We start from the raw sequence: 13,896 nt of genomic DNA, 5'->3' as shown, positions 1-13,896 counted from the left end.
CCATGTGATGCAGAGAGCCTAATTCATGAGATGTATCACTTACTGAGCTTCTTGCCGCTGTTTTGATAAAATCTGTTTTATCCACTGCAAATCTAGCAGTTCTCTAATACTGAGCTCAGAATAACACAACCCCCACCACTAACTGACAGCTTACTGTGCATAGGCAGAAAGCTGACAGTCAGTCAAAGGCTGGGTTATACAGAGCTCATGAATATGGAGGACTACATGGCAGAAGGTTCACTAGTCTTCTAGTGATAATCTCCTGCTGAAAAAAAAACCAGAAAGCAGCCCAGTAAGTGACACATCCCTGAATGTAAGGTCTTTATATCATGCTGCTCTCAGATTAGATGTCAAAACCTGGTGACAGATTCCCTCTAAATCACATGTATGCATTGTAATATAGTGTATAATGAATGAGCCATGATACGAGGCCTCTTGTATGAGAACTGGTTCTGTTACAGACCTGAAAAAAAGGAGAGAGAGAGAGGGAGAGGGAGGGAGAGGGAGAGAGAGAGGGAGAGAGAGAAAGGGAGAGAGAGAGAGAGGGGGGAGGGGGAGAGGGGGAGAGAGAGGGGGAGGTGGAGAGGGGGAGAGAGAGGGAGAGAGAGAGAGAGGGGGGAGGGGGAGAGGGGGAGAGAGAGGGGGAGGTGGAGAGGGGGAGAGAGAGGGAGAGGGAGAGAGAGGGGGAGAGAGAGAGGGGGAGAGAGAGAAAGAGGGAGAGATGGCTTCAGCCATCGAGTATGTATATATCAGAGAATATAGCACTATATAGTATTGCATGTAAGGCTGGCTTCACATTTGCGTTTGGAGGATTTACGGCCGTTTGCGGACTTCCTCCGTGATGCTCCGCCCACGGCCGCATCCTCCTCCGATCAGCTCCGCCTACGGCCATATACTTAGTTTTGACAATGCGGCGACTCGCGTTAAACGCATCATATCTCTCTGATAAGATATATTACAAAGCTTCTTACATTTTGCTCGTACTATTGAGTTTGTGACATTTTAACAAAAGTTGTTGTATCTTCCTTGTACAATAGTGAGAACACCCCAGAGAATACAGAATTAAAGAAAAAAATAGAAACTAAAAAGAAGAGGATCCAGGCTCTGTAAGTGCAGAGAATCACTGATCTACTATAAGTGAACCTTATAGATCACACAATGATACAGACGTTTCCTTATCTCCGATGTGTGATTCTCTGTGTTCAGGGACAGATGATATAAACCTGTCTGCACATGATACACAGTCTGTTATACACATAGCTGCCGTTTACTGGGCGCCACTCATGTATCAGATCTTATTTACAAAGATGCAAAGTGTTTTTATATGTCACAAACATATCAGCCTGAACTATGCCATTGTTCTATGGTGGACTGAGAGACCCCCCCCCTGCTGTGGGCCGGTCCATCTAAGAGCAGGAGGTAACATCAGGCTGGACTATGCACACTGTTCTATGGTGGACTGAGACGCCCCCCCCTGATGTGGGCCGGTCCATCTAAGAGCAGGAGGTAACATCAGGCTGGACTATGCACACTGTTCTATGGTGGACTGAGACGCCCCCCCCCTGCTGTGGGCCGGTCCATCTAAGAGCAGGAGGTAACATCAGGCTGGACTATGCACACTGTTCTATGGTGGACTGAGACCCCCCCCCCTGCTGTGGGCCGGTCCATCTAAGAGTAGGAGGTAACATCAGGCTGGACTATGCACACTGTTCTATGGTGGACTGAGACACCCCCCCCCCCTGCTGTGGGCAGGTCCATCTAAGAGCAGGAGGTAACATCAGGCTGGACTATGCACACTGTTCTATGGTGGACTGAGACACTCCCACTGCTGTGGGCAGGTCCATCTAAGAGCTGGAGGGGACATCAGGCTGGACTATGCACACTGTTCTATGGTGGACTGAGACACCCCCCCCCTGCTGTGGGCAGGTCCATCTAAGAGCTGGAGGGGACATCAGGCTGGACTATGCACACTGTTCTATGGTGGACTGAGACACTCCCACTGCTGTGGGCCGGTCCATCTAAGAGCAGCAGGTATGTGGTCGCATCAGGAGCCCGTACCATACCAGGTGTTACACAGCTGTCTTCTGCCTGTAACAGCTGCAGCTAGAGGGCGCTTTACCTGCGAGCCTGCCATAAGGTTTATTCTTTTCCATGAGCACAGCCATAATCATGGCTTGTTTTTAGCAGGACGAGTTGTAGTTTTCAGTAACACTATTCAGTTTATCATGTGATGTTCTAGGACAGTGATGGCGAACCTTTCTGAGACCGAGTGCCCAAACTGCAACCTAAAACCCAAATATTTATGATGAAGTGCCAACATGTGCCAAATGCCCCATCATGATCCCCATTCATGCAGAAATATGCCCCATCATGATCCCCATTCATGCAGAAATATGCCCCATCATGATCCCCTTCATGCAGAAATATGCCCCATCATGATCCCCTTCATGCAGAAATATGCCCCATCATGATCCCCTTCATATAGAAATGCTCCATCATGATCCCCTTCATGTAGAAATTCCCCATCATGATCCCCTTCATGCAGAAATTCCCCATCATGATCCCCTTCATGCAGAAATTCCCCATCATGATCCCCTTCATGCAGAAATGCCCCATCATGATCCCCTTCATGCAGAAATTCCCCATCATGATCCCCTTCATGCAGAAATTCCCCATCATGATCCCCTTCATGCAGAAATATGCCCCATCGTGATCCCCTTCACGCAGAAATTCCCCATCATGATCCCCTTCATGCAGAAATATGCCCCATCATGATCCCCTTCATGTAGAAATGCCCCATCATGATCCCCTTCATGCAGAAATATGCCCCATCGTGATCCCCTTCATGTAGAAATTCCCCATCATGATCCCCTTCATGCAGAAATATGCCCCATCATGATCCCCTTCATGTAGAAATGCCCCATCATGATCCCCTTCATGTAGGAATGCTCCATCATGATCCCCTTCATGCAGAAATGCCCCATCATGATCCCCTTCATGTAGAAATTTCCCATCGTGATCCCCTTCATGCAGAGATATGCCCCATCATGATCCTCTTCATGTAGGAATGCTCCATCATGATCCCCTTCATGTAGGAATGCTCCATCATGATCCCCTTCATGTAGGAATGCTCCATCATGATCCCCTTCATGTAGGAATGCTCCATCATGATCCCCTTCATGTAGGAATGCTCCATCATGATCCCCTTCATGCAGAAATGCCCCATCATGATCCCCTTCATGTAGAAATTTCCCATCGTGATCCCCTTCATGCAGAGATATGCCCCATCATGATCCTCTTCATGTAGGAATGCTCCATCATGATCCCCTTCATGCAGAGATATGCCCCATCATGGTCCCCAATATAATTGGCCCTCTTCCCATCACTCCAATCATTGGCCCTCTCCCCATCATTGACACACACACATCTCTCACACAAATAGCTCTCACACACACACACACCACAGCAGCTTCACTGGCACAGCGGCCGCACACACTCCCACACACCACAGCGGCCACATCCACCTCTCCACGCGCCGGCAGCTTCCTTCCTCTCACACATTGAGCGGTGCGGCCGCAGCTGGATGACATCATCATTCATCTCCACGGCCGCGCCGCTCAATGTGTGAGGCAGGAAGCTGCAGCAGCTCCTTTACAAGGATGAGGCGATGCCGCGTGCCAGCTGAGAGGGCCCCGCGTGCCATAGGTTCGTCATCAGTGTTCTAGGACGTTGGATAAAAGTTCCAAGTGCTAAAATTGTGAAAGGAAAAATGAAATTCTGCAATTGTAAGTTTCAAAATGGCCACCATAATAGTGAAAGCTCCGGCTACAGTTACCAATCTCAGACGATGGGGTCACAAAGCAAATTGTTTTATTTATCAAGTTTTTAATTATTTCTAACCATTAAGTTCTTTAAAAAAAAAACCCTTCTAAGTTTGGTATCACCGTCCTGTAACTGACCTACAGGATAATACTGCCCGGCCATTCTTACCAAATAATGAATTGCATTTTATTCACCACTTTTGGATTTTTTTCCCGCTTTTCAATACATTATACGGTAAAGTAAATGGTGGGTGTCAGTCAGAACTACAACTCGATCTGCAAAAAATCAAGTCCTCAAATAACTATGTAGACCAAAGGATGAAAGGATATGGCTCTTGGAGGAAGGGGAGCAAAATATGAAAGCTCCAAAATGGAAAATTTCCCAGTTATTAAAGCAATAAATAAATCTGAGATAGACGAATATCAGAAGTAAATAATATGGGCAGATGGACCATAAGGTCTGTGTATGCCGCCAGCCTTCTAGGTTTATACTGTCCCTATACAGTGAGCTCCCTCTAGTGGTGGCTCCATGTAGTCTAAATTGGAGCATTTGTGTGATGTACATGGAAAATGTTGGCAAAGTATTTGGGATGGAGGCCAAGGGGAGGAATTGGTCACTAATGCTGTCCAAATTTCTGATGTTAATACATTTACATATGACATGATGATATATGTTCCATGTACAACAGGGAATACAACAAGCAAATGGTAGAAAATGAAATAGAAGAGCTGTGGAAAGACCTGGACACAATAGAGGAGACTTTGTAAGTGTTTTTTTTCCTATTTAGAGATATTATTAAGCCTGTCTGCACTATATCTGTCTACGGTGTCAGTGTGTGACAGTCATTTCTCAGATTAGGAGTTTATAGGACACATGAATTAGATTAAGTCTATTTATTTGACTGTTTAAATTGGGTACCGGGAAAAATAGAGCATTTATATGGCTCCTTTAGAAAGACACTGGCTATATGTAGACGTATGTATATTTTCCATAGCATACATCCTGTTTAGAATTCTCTGCAGCCTTAGGTTCATTTGAACCCCTTAATGACGTAATTAATTTTAACTTTAATAACAAGTTTCATTTTTTAGTAGAACAAAAACTGGATCAGAGTTATATTAAGAAATAAAAAATAAACCCCAATACAGCAAGACCAGTGAATTTCTCACCGATCTTGATGAGGGGGTGTGGTGAAGACCCCGATCCATGAAGAAGTGTGCGCCTCTTCATGAATCAGGAGCGCCTGACGAGTAGTGTGGACCCCTGTGCACCACACCAGAAATCTTACTCCAGTCTGTCCATCCCGTCACAGCCCTATCCATTTTGGCGGAGCTGGAAGAAACTGATATGAAAATGCCAGAAGTCGCAACATTTTTGCGCAACTCCAAGTTGTTCCAATTAAGAGTAGTTTATGCCAGAATTCTGGTTCTCTTACTTTGATAAATTCAGGCCTTAAACTGTATCAAAAATTAAAAAGTCCAGTAAAAAAACCAAACAGATTAATTAACCCTCCATCATCTTGAACTGATGAAAGAAGCTGCATGGAGATTAGCTGCTGGGTGGTGCGATCTCTCCAATATGTCACCTTTGTTGGGTCACTGTGGGTCTGAGGTCGCTGTGATACATTCGCTGCTGTGAAATCTTTGTCATTACTTTTCTTTTCTTCTCTTCTCCTTCAGATGGATCAACAAAATCCGGATTACACCACCAACATTCAGGCCATATAGGATGAAAAAAAGAATCTGGAACCCATCCACTGAATCTATCCAGTACGTAGTTGACTTCAGGAAATATAATACTATATGACCAGCCTGATATAATATACAAGGTTGTGTTTCCGCTTGACCCAGTGGTGGAGTACAGTAGTTGTAGTGATCCTGCTATTTATTGCTCATACTCACTTGTCCATTGCTTTCTATTGCTCCCGAGTTATCTAGTAGTTGTTTTACCACCACAGGTAACCCACCTATTTCTAGAGGCTCAGCTTAATAATAGCATACCTGGTTTCTCAGGAATTTATATTAAAGGGCCTGCATTGTAAAAAAAAACACTTCCAACTGTGTGTAAAGATGACTGGGATATGTCATTCATCTGGAATATGTACTCTTCTATATCAATCGTTTTAAATACTTTATTCCAGGGTGGACAATTACATTTCCAGAGGGTCCACATGAGACACCGTTGACTGTTGTGGAGGGTTAAACCAATAGGCTGAAATTAATTCTACTTATTATTATTTAGGGTCAGCGTTAAGGTGTTCAAAAATCTGCATCTGCTCCATGAAGTGAACAGAGGATGCACAGCATTACTTACAGTTTATACTGTGCATTCTCCATTGTCTTGTCACATCACTCTCAGCTTCCTTCTCCTTCATGGTCCCCTCAAACCCATCCCCATCCTGGTCTGCACGGCCCCCTCATCCCCTTCCTGGTCTGCACGGCCCCCTCATCCCCTTCCTGGTCTGCACGGCCCCCTCATCCCCATCCTGGTCTGCACGGCCCCCTCATCCCCATACTGGTCTGCACTACCCCCTCATCCCCATCCTGGTCTGCACGGTCCCCTCATAGTCATCCTGGTCTGCACGACCCTCTCATCCCCATCCTGGTCTGCACGGCCCTCTCATCCCCATCCTGGTCTGCACGGCCCTCTCATCCCCATCCTGGTCTGCACGGCCCCCTCATCCCCATCCTGGTCTGCACGGCCCCCTCATCCCCATCCTGGTCTGCACTACCCCCTAATCCCCATCCTGGTCTGCACGGTCCCATCATCGTCATCCTGGTCTGCACAGTCCCCTCATCGTCATCCTGGTCAGCACAGCACCCTCATCCCCATCCTGGTCTGCACGGCCCCCTCATCCCCATACTGGTCTGCACTACCCCCTCATCCCCATCCTGGTCTGCACAGTCCCCTCATCGTCATCCTGGTCTGCACGACCCCCTCATCCCCATCCTGGTCTGCACAGTCCCCTCATCGTCATCCTGGTCAGCACAGCACCCTCATCCTGGTCTGCATGGCCCCCCTCATCCCCATCCTGGCCAGCAGGGCCTCATCATCCCTGGTAGGCATGGTCCCCTCATCCCTATCCTGGTAGGCATGGTCCCCTCGTTCCTATCCTGGTAGACATGGTCCCCTCATCCCTATCAGGGTAGGCATGGTTTCATTATCCCTATCCGTGTAAGCATGGCTCCCTTATACCTATTCTGGTATGCATGGCCCTCCTCATCCCCATCCTGTTATCAATGGCCCCCTCATCCCTATCCTGGTATGCATGGCACCCCCATCCCCATCCTGGTTTACATGGCCACCATCATAAAAAAAAAACCCATAAACCATTCTACTTACCTTCCCTGCGCTAACGCACAGTGTCCTGTTCTGATGCCAGCAGCTGATTTATGCTTGTAAGCAGCACATGGCGGTGACATCATGCGCTGCTTACAGGCATTGAACAGCTGCCAGAATACTCGCTGCTCCCCGCCTGGGACTATGGGCGTGTGGAGCAGTAAATGTTTATCTTCTTTAATAGCAGACACAGTGTTGGCAGCAGCTAGCGGCTCCTGCAGCTGCCAGACGATGACGTGTGCCCACTACTAAAAAGAATGAATATTCACTGTTCTCCCCTTTCATAGGTGTGGGAGCAGTGAATATTAATCTTGTTTAATAGCGGGCACACTTGATCACCCGGCAGCAGCAAAAGCAGTCAGCTGCAGCTACTGTTCGCGCTATTAAAGGGAATCTGTCACCTATTTTTCATCTATAAGATGCGGCCACCACCATCAGGGGCTTATCTACAGCATTACAGAATGCTGTAGATAAGCCCCCGATGTAACCTGAAAGAGAAGGAAGAACAAGTTAGATTATGCTCACCTAGGGGCGGTCCGGGTCCGATGGGTGTCACGGTCTGGGTCCTGTGACTCACATCTTCTAGCGATGATGTCCTCCTCCTTGCTGCCTGTCGCTGCTCCTGCGCAGGCGTACTTTATCTGCCCTGTTGAGGGCAGAGCAAAGTACTGCAGTGCGCAGGCGCCTGGCCTCTATGACCTTTCCCGGCGCCTGTGCCCTGCAGTACTTTGCTCTGCCCTTAACAGAGCAGATAAAGTACAACTGCCCAAGAACCACGACAGGCAGCAAGGAAGAGGACGCTAGAAGATGGGAGGTACCGTAATTCTGTAATGCTATAGATAAGCCCCTGATGACGGTGGCTGCATCTTATAGACGAAAAAATAGATGACAGATTCCCTTTAAAAATCAATGAATATTCATTGCTCCCCACACCTATGAAAGTGGAGAGCAGTGAATATTCATTCTCTTTAGTAGCCGGAACACCTGATAGCCCAGCCTCTGCAGCTAACACTGTGCCTGCTATTAAAAACAAATGAATATTCACTTCTCCCCACTCCCATAGTCCCTCCCATCTCTCAGCTCCAGCGCATAGAGGTGGACAGGACTATGGGCGTGGTGAGCAGGGGTTAGACGCAGCTGCCGACTCTTGACAGCTGTCACCAGCTCATCCGCTGCTGCCGCTCTCCCACCTCCCCATCCACAGCAGGTACATCCAGACTATAAGATGCACCCCCATTTTCCTCCAAATTTCTGTTTTTCTGATGGTGGCCATGGAAACCAGGATGGGGATGTCATGCATACCAGGATATGAATGGGAGGGGCCATGCATATCAGAATAGGGATGAGGGGGGCCATGCATACCAGGATGGCGATGAGGATGGCCATGCATAGTGTGTATATGTCTAGACTATTGTGTATATGTAATATATATATGGGATGTGTAAGTAAACAGTATGTAGAGTACATAGGTATACATTATATAAAGTACGTACTGTATATATATATATATATATATATAGCATATAATGTGTGTATGTATGTATATTATATATATATTTTGTAAGGCAGCGGTAGCACCATATACAATGATGAGGCAGTGACCCACAAAATTCAAGATAAAAGTCTCTTTAATGTGTTATCTTCACACAGAAAAGGTTCCAATCCACACAAATGCATATAACTTCAGTGCATCTTATCAGTGTTCACTTCACACCAGTTCATAGCACTATATAGTACATGGCGTCCTTTAGATTGCAGTCACTACACACGCTAGTCCTCCACTGACTAGTTCCCGTGGGAGTCCTGCACCGCTGTATCAAAGTCTCTATTCACAGCTGTACACAGTCCTCGATATCCTCCGGGTCACAGCCAGGCACCATATCCATCTGGTTGCAGCCGTTAAACACGCTGAGGGTTCCAGGCCTATTGGCCCTGCTCTGTCCTGTGCTCTGCACACCAACTGCTCTGCACAGCAACAGGCACCAACTCACTCTGGCCCTGTCACACCTGAGCCTCCTCAGACTTACTCAGCACTCACTAAAGCTGGAGTCACACATAGCGACTTACCAGCGATCCTGACAATGATATCAATGTGTCAGGATCGCTGGTGAGTCGCTATGTGATCGCTGGTGAGCTGTCACACAGATAGCTTCACCAGCGATCAGCACAGCGATGCCGAGCGCCCGCTGATGCCATATCCCTGTAAAAAAAAATAGAATTAAAATAAAAAATATAGTTATTCTCACCTTCCGACATCCCATTCAGCCATCCTGCCTCTCTCCACGCTCCAGTCCCAGTGATCCTTTGCGAGAATGACCGCGAGATGTCACGGTCTCGCGGCAGCGCGACGTCTCGCCGTCATTCGTGCAAAGGATCACTGGGACCGGAGCGTGGAGAGAGGCAGGATGGCTGCGCGGGACGTCGGAAGGTGAGAATAACTATATTTTTTATTTTTTTATTATTTTTTACAGCTGATCGCTGGGCTCCCGCCTGTCACACACAGCGATGCGTGCTGGCCAGCGGGAGACCAGCGACGAAAAATATGTCCAGAGGTTTCTTGCAGCGATCAGCGATACCGGCAGGGGGGCCGCTCGCTGATCGCTGTCACACACAGCGATCTCGCTGGTGAGATCGCTGTTGTGTCACAAAAGTTGTGACTCAGCAGCGATCTCGCTAGCGAGATTGCTATGTGTGACTCCCGCTTAACCCTTTCCTGCAGGGCTTTTATCACAGAATCCTGTGGCTTTCAGTCACATTGAAAACCTGGGTCTGGAGTGGAACAGACTGCAGCACTATCATACTGCAAAATACAGAGCAGGTTTCCCTAAATCTGTCTTGGACAATAGCATGTCCAAGATTACAATTATTTCTATAATTTCTTGTCTGCATTGCAGTCACTGATACACCCGTGACTGCCATGCACACCTATGGACTTCGTAGGCCTCCATTCACCTCCTGGGGAGAACATACAGCGCCCCCTATCTGTAAGGCCTGTTTCACACTTCCGTTTTTCCCGTCAGTCAAAATCCGCCAATTTTTTTAAAAAACGGATCCACCAAAAAAGAGGCGGATCCGTTTTTTTCCCCCATAGACTTACATTATTGGCGGATCTTGACTGACGGTCGTCCGTTCCACCCGTTTTTTTACGGATCCGCCAAGATTTTAGCGGCTCCCGGGCGGATGAGACGGACCTTGCAACGTTTTTTTTCTTTGACGGTCTGCTGTTTTGAACTGCACGTTACGGGAATCACTCCGGGAAGCATTTTAACCCATAAATGCCGTTCCGGGAGCCGCTAAAATCTCTCTCTCTCGCGACATGGGAACCGGCGAGGTCGCGGCGATAGATTGAAGCCCGCGAGCCATCTCCTTCATGGAAGCTCGCGAGATTGCGCCCATTGATTGAAGCCCGTGAGATCGCGGCGATCTCTTTCATGGATGACCGCGATATCGCGGCGATAGATTGAAGCCCGCGAGCCATCTCCTTCATGGAAGCCCGCGAGATTGCGCCCATTGATTGAAGCCCGTGAGATCGCGGCGATCTCTTTCATGGACGACCGCGATATCGCGGCGATAGATTGAAGCCCAAGAGATCGCTATAATGAAGGCCGCGGTCACTTTAAATGACGCCGCTTTCCACCTTCCACGGATCCGTGGTCCGCTGTCATCTGTACATCACTGAATGGTGCCGGATCAGTTTTTTTTCACCTTTGGCGGATTTCAACTGACCGCCGCCAACGGTAGTGTGAAAGAGGCCTAACAGGGGTCACTGCATCACAATATATACAGTGTGTATATATATATATATATATATATATATATATATATACTGTATATATATATATATAGTATGTATATTGTGCAGTATATACAGTAGTTAAAATCAATCAGTCTCTGTGAAGCTCTCGCTTAACATACAAGATGATATCTGTTTCATGTACTCTAGGACAGAGACTCCCAAAGGGAAAAAGGAGGAAGACACAACAAATGAGAACATCATAGTTATGTAAGTGCAGATATTTACAGTTAATATAAGGAAATATATGTGTTCCTATAAGAGAAATGGAACCTAGTTGCCAACATCATTTATTCTCATCCTTTCCATAACCCATGCTAGTCACATTCATGTGGTTTTCAAATGTGGTAACTAGAAGGTACGCAGGATGCAGTGACGAGCAGGAGGCAGAACAAGGGTTAAATTCAAGTTTTATATGTAGATATAGGTTAAAGCTGACAACGAGTTTTCCACTCAGGGAAGTAAAACACAAATACACGATCTCACACAGAATAAACAATACGGGGTGGGAGGTGACCGTTATGTGGCCACGGTCTGGGCAGCTAAAGACTCTTGGGGGCTAAATGGGAGAACGAACAACGGAGAGTCACTTATCGGTCTCTGACATCCTGCAGAGTTGGTATACGAGGAATGTCCTGGTGGCGCCTCAGTCAATGTGTCCTGCCGAGGAAGCATTGCAGGAGGGTCTGGAAGTCCTTGTGCTCCGGTACCGCAGGGTGTACACGGGCCCCGCGTAACCCTCCTGATGCCGGGCCTTCCGCAATGGGGCACGGAGACGGGGAGGCCGCGGGTTCTGGTGAGGAGGCCGCAGCCACGGTGTTGAGCAGAGCAGAGGCGGCCGGGGGTCCCAGCGTGGAGGCCACAACTGCGGTGTGGAGCAGAGCGGAAGCGGCCATGGGTCCTGGTGTGGAGGCCGCAGCCATGGTGTGGAGTAGAGCAGAGGCGGCCGTGGGTCCCGGTGACGGGGTCGATGGCAGCGGGCGGACTGCACACGGAGAAGTGCCGTCCAATCCACGGGGGTGCCGTGCCTGAGGGTGCACCGTGGGCCGCGTTCTGCAGCGTATCGGGAAGAGTGCTGTCTCCCCTCCCTTTAAAGTGCTGACTCACGTCTGAGGGGAGAGGTCCGTCGGCTTCTCCCTCCTATGTCTCGTCTCTCTTCCCGCCCAGTGTCTCTTGTTTACCCGCACAACTTGTCTTATAGTTGACCCGCCCCTTTCTGCCTGGTCAAAGATCAATCCTGGCCTGCAATCATACCCCCCGGGAACAGGGGTGACAGCCCTCTTAGTTCCGGCCCAGAAACACAGTCGGTCCAATTTTTCTGAACCCACTCCCCTACACAAATATAAAAAATTGGACCAAATATGGGAAATGGTGTGTGGGGAAGGTGACCGGACGAACGGACTTGACAGAAGGAAGAAGGGACGGTTTGTGCACTTTAGATAGATGTTAGTAATGACAGAAGGGAAACAGCTGGGAAAAAGTGTAGAATGGGTTCAGTACCCTGGTTTGACCACAAGATGGCAGGGGGGAGTGTGAGTACAGGACTTGACAGCAGCTTATGGCTCTAGAAACCGTTAGTCATGGGGGCGGGGTTACAGGGAACTGGGAAGGTTATAAATAGGACAGGAGGGTTCCAGAAAGTTCCAGTCCCGGGGGAGCTCAGAAGGAGAGGAGTCAGTGAAGGAGTACGGACAGTGTGGAGAGCTCAACTAGGGGACTGAGGAGAAAAGAACTCAGGGGGGTGGCCCCGACACAAAGAACCGCAGAACAGACGAGGCCCCAGGGGTACCGAATTGACGACGACCTCTGACCGGTGAAGTGCTGGTGGTAGATAGGCCTAGGGCGGCCCCCAGTGACAGAGCCGTGAGAAACGTCACTACGACAGAAGAAAGGTGTGTGTATCCGGGCGTGAATACGAAGAGCTGTGGAAGTGCTGTGGTGTATTGCTGAGGTCGTCAGGAGGACGGTCAATAAACTTGGACCTGTTGTACCCGAAATCTGCCTCCGTCTCGTGTCTCTGTCGTCTGTTCGCGGTAAACAAGGGACCACCCCCAAGCTGGGCCGCCTTACTACAGGTGCAAGGAGAGTGATTAACTGCAGTGCTCATGTGGGTAGTCACTAAGGTCATTGCTACCATACAGGATTTATCATGTGAGCAATGGTTATTTTTATTTTACACTATTTTATCCATTTTGTTCGAATCATACAAATCCTCCTGAAAATGTTACTGTTTCTACAGTCTCATATTTGCTTATGAGTAAGGATGTGCGTACCCATGGAAGTTCGGGTTTGTCAGGTGTGGACAAACATAAGTCCAAAGTTCGGTTCAGGAACCAGAACTTGACCCTGGACCCAGTCTTTGGGGCTGTAAAATGTTTGTATTAAGGGTTGGGGGCTGAAAAAGGAAGCAAAATTGCTCTGCAAACAATATGGATAGGAAAATGACTGTGATTGGCCAACGCACCACGTGACCTGGCCAGACAGTGTAAAATTAATTAACACATTAAAGAAAATGAAGTGCAGTGCCTCCTATTTTTCATAATCAGCCAAGGGAAAGCAGACAGCTGTGAGTCGGTCTTATTATGCTGGGAACAGGTCGATATCCATGCCCTTCCCAGCCTATTAATATCATCTTCCAGCTGTCTGTTTTGTCTTAGCTGGTTATTAAAAATAGGGTGGGGGTACCCCACTTTTTTATGGTCCCCCCATTTTTATTAATGAGCTAACGCAAAAAAGACAGCTGGGGGATGATATTAATAAGCAGGGAAGTGCCATGGCCTGTTACCAGAAAAATAAGACCAGCTGACAGCTGTCTGATTTCCCTTGGCTGGTTATTAAAAATAGGGGGAATGGCACATCAGTTTTGTTTTAGTAATTAATTATTTATTTTTTTTATACTGTCATGCCGGATCACGTGGTGCGTCGGCCAATCATAGGCCAAT

At 48.0% G+C, this 13,896-nt stretch overlaps 1 protein-coding gene across 1 annotated transcript in view; it reads left to right on the top strand.

Annotated features, from left to right (window-relative positions):
- LOC141069676 (uncharacterized) overlaps positions 1-13,896 on the top strand; it is a 46,802-nt gene that overhangs the window by 23,067 nt on the left and 9,839 nt on the right. Inside the window, exons 7-10 of the mRNA XM_073559451.1 lie at positions 1,038-1,106; positions 4,511-4,585; positions 5,502-5,591; positions 11,105-11,164. Of these exons, the coding sequence (XP_073415552.1) occupies positions 1,038-1,106; positions 4,511-4,585; positions 5,502-5,591; positions 11,105-11,164 (294 nt within the window). The remainder of the gene's footprint in view (positions 1-1,037; positions 1,107-4,510; positions 4,586-5,501; positions 5,592-11,104; positions 11,165-13,896) is intronic.

The sequence above is a fragment of the Dendrobates tinctorius genome, unplaced genomic scaffold (genome assembly GCF_039654945.1).
Source record: "Dendrobates tinctorius isolate UK_male_01 unplaced genomic scaffold, ASM3965494v1 ptg000270l, whole genome shotgun sequence".
Taxonomy (NCBI): domain Eukaryota; kingdom Metazoa; phylum Chordata; class Amphibia; order Anura; family Dendrobatidae; genus Dendrobates; species Dendrobates tinctorius.
This window is presented reverse-complemented; position numbering and strand designations above follow the sequence as displayed.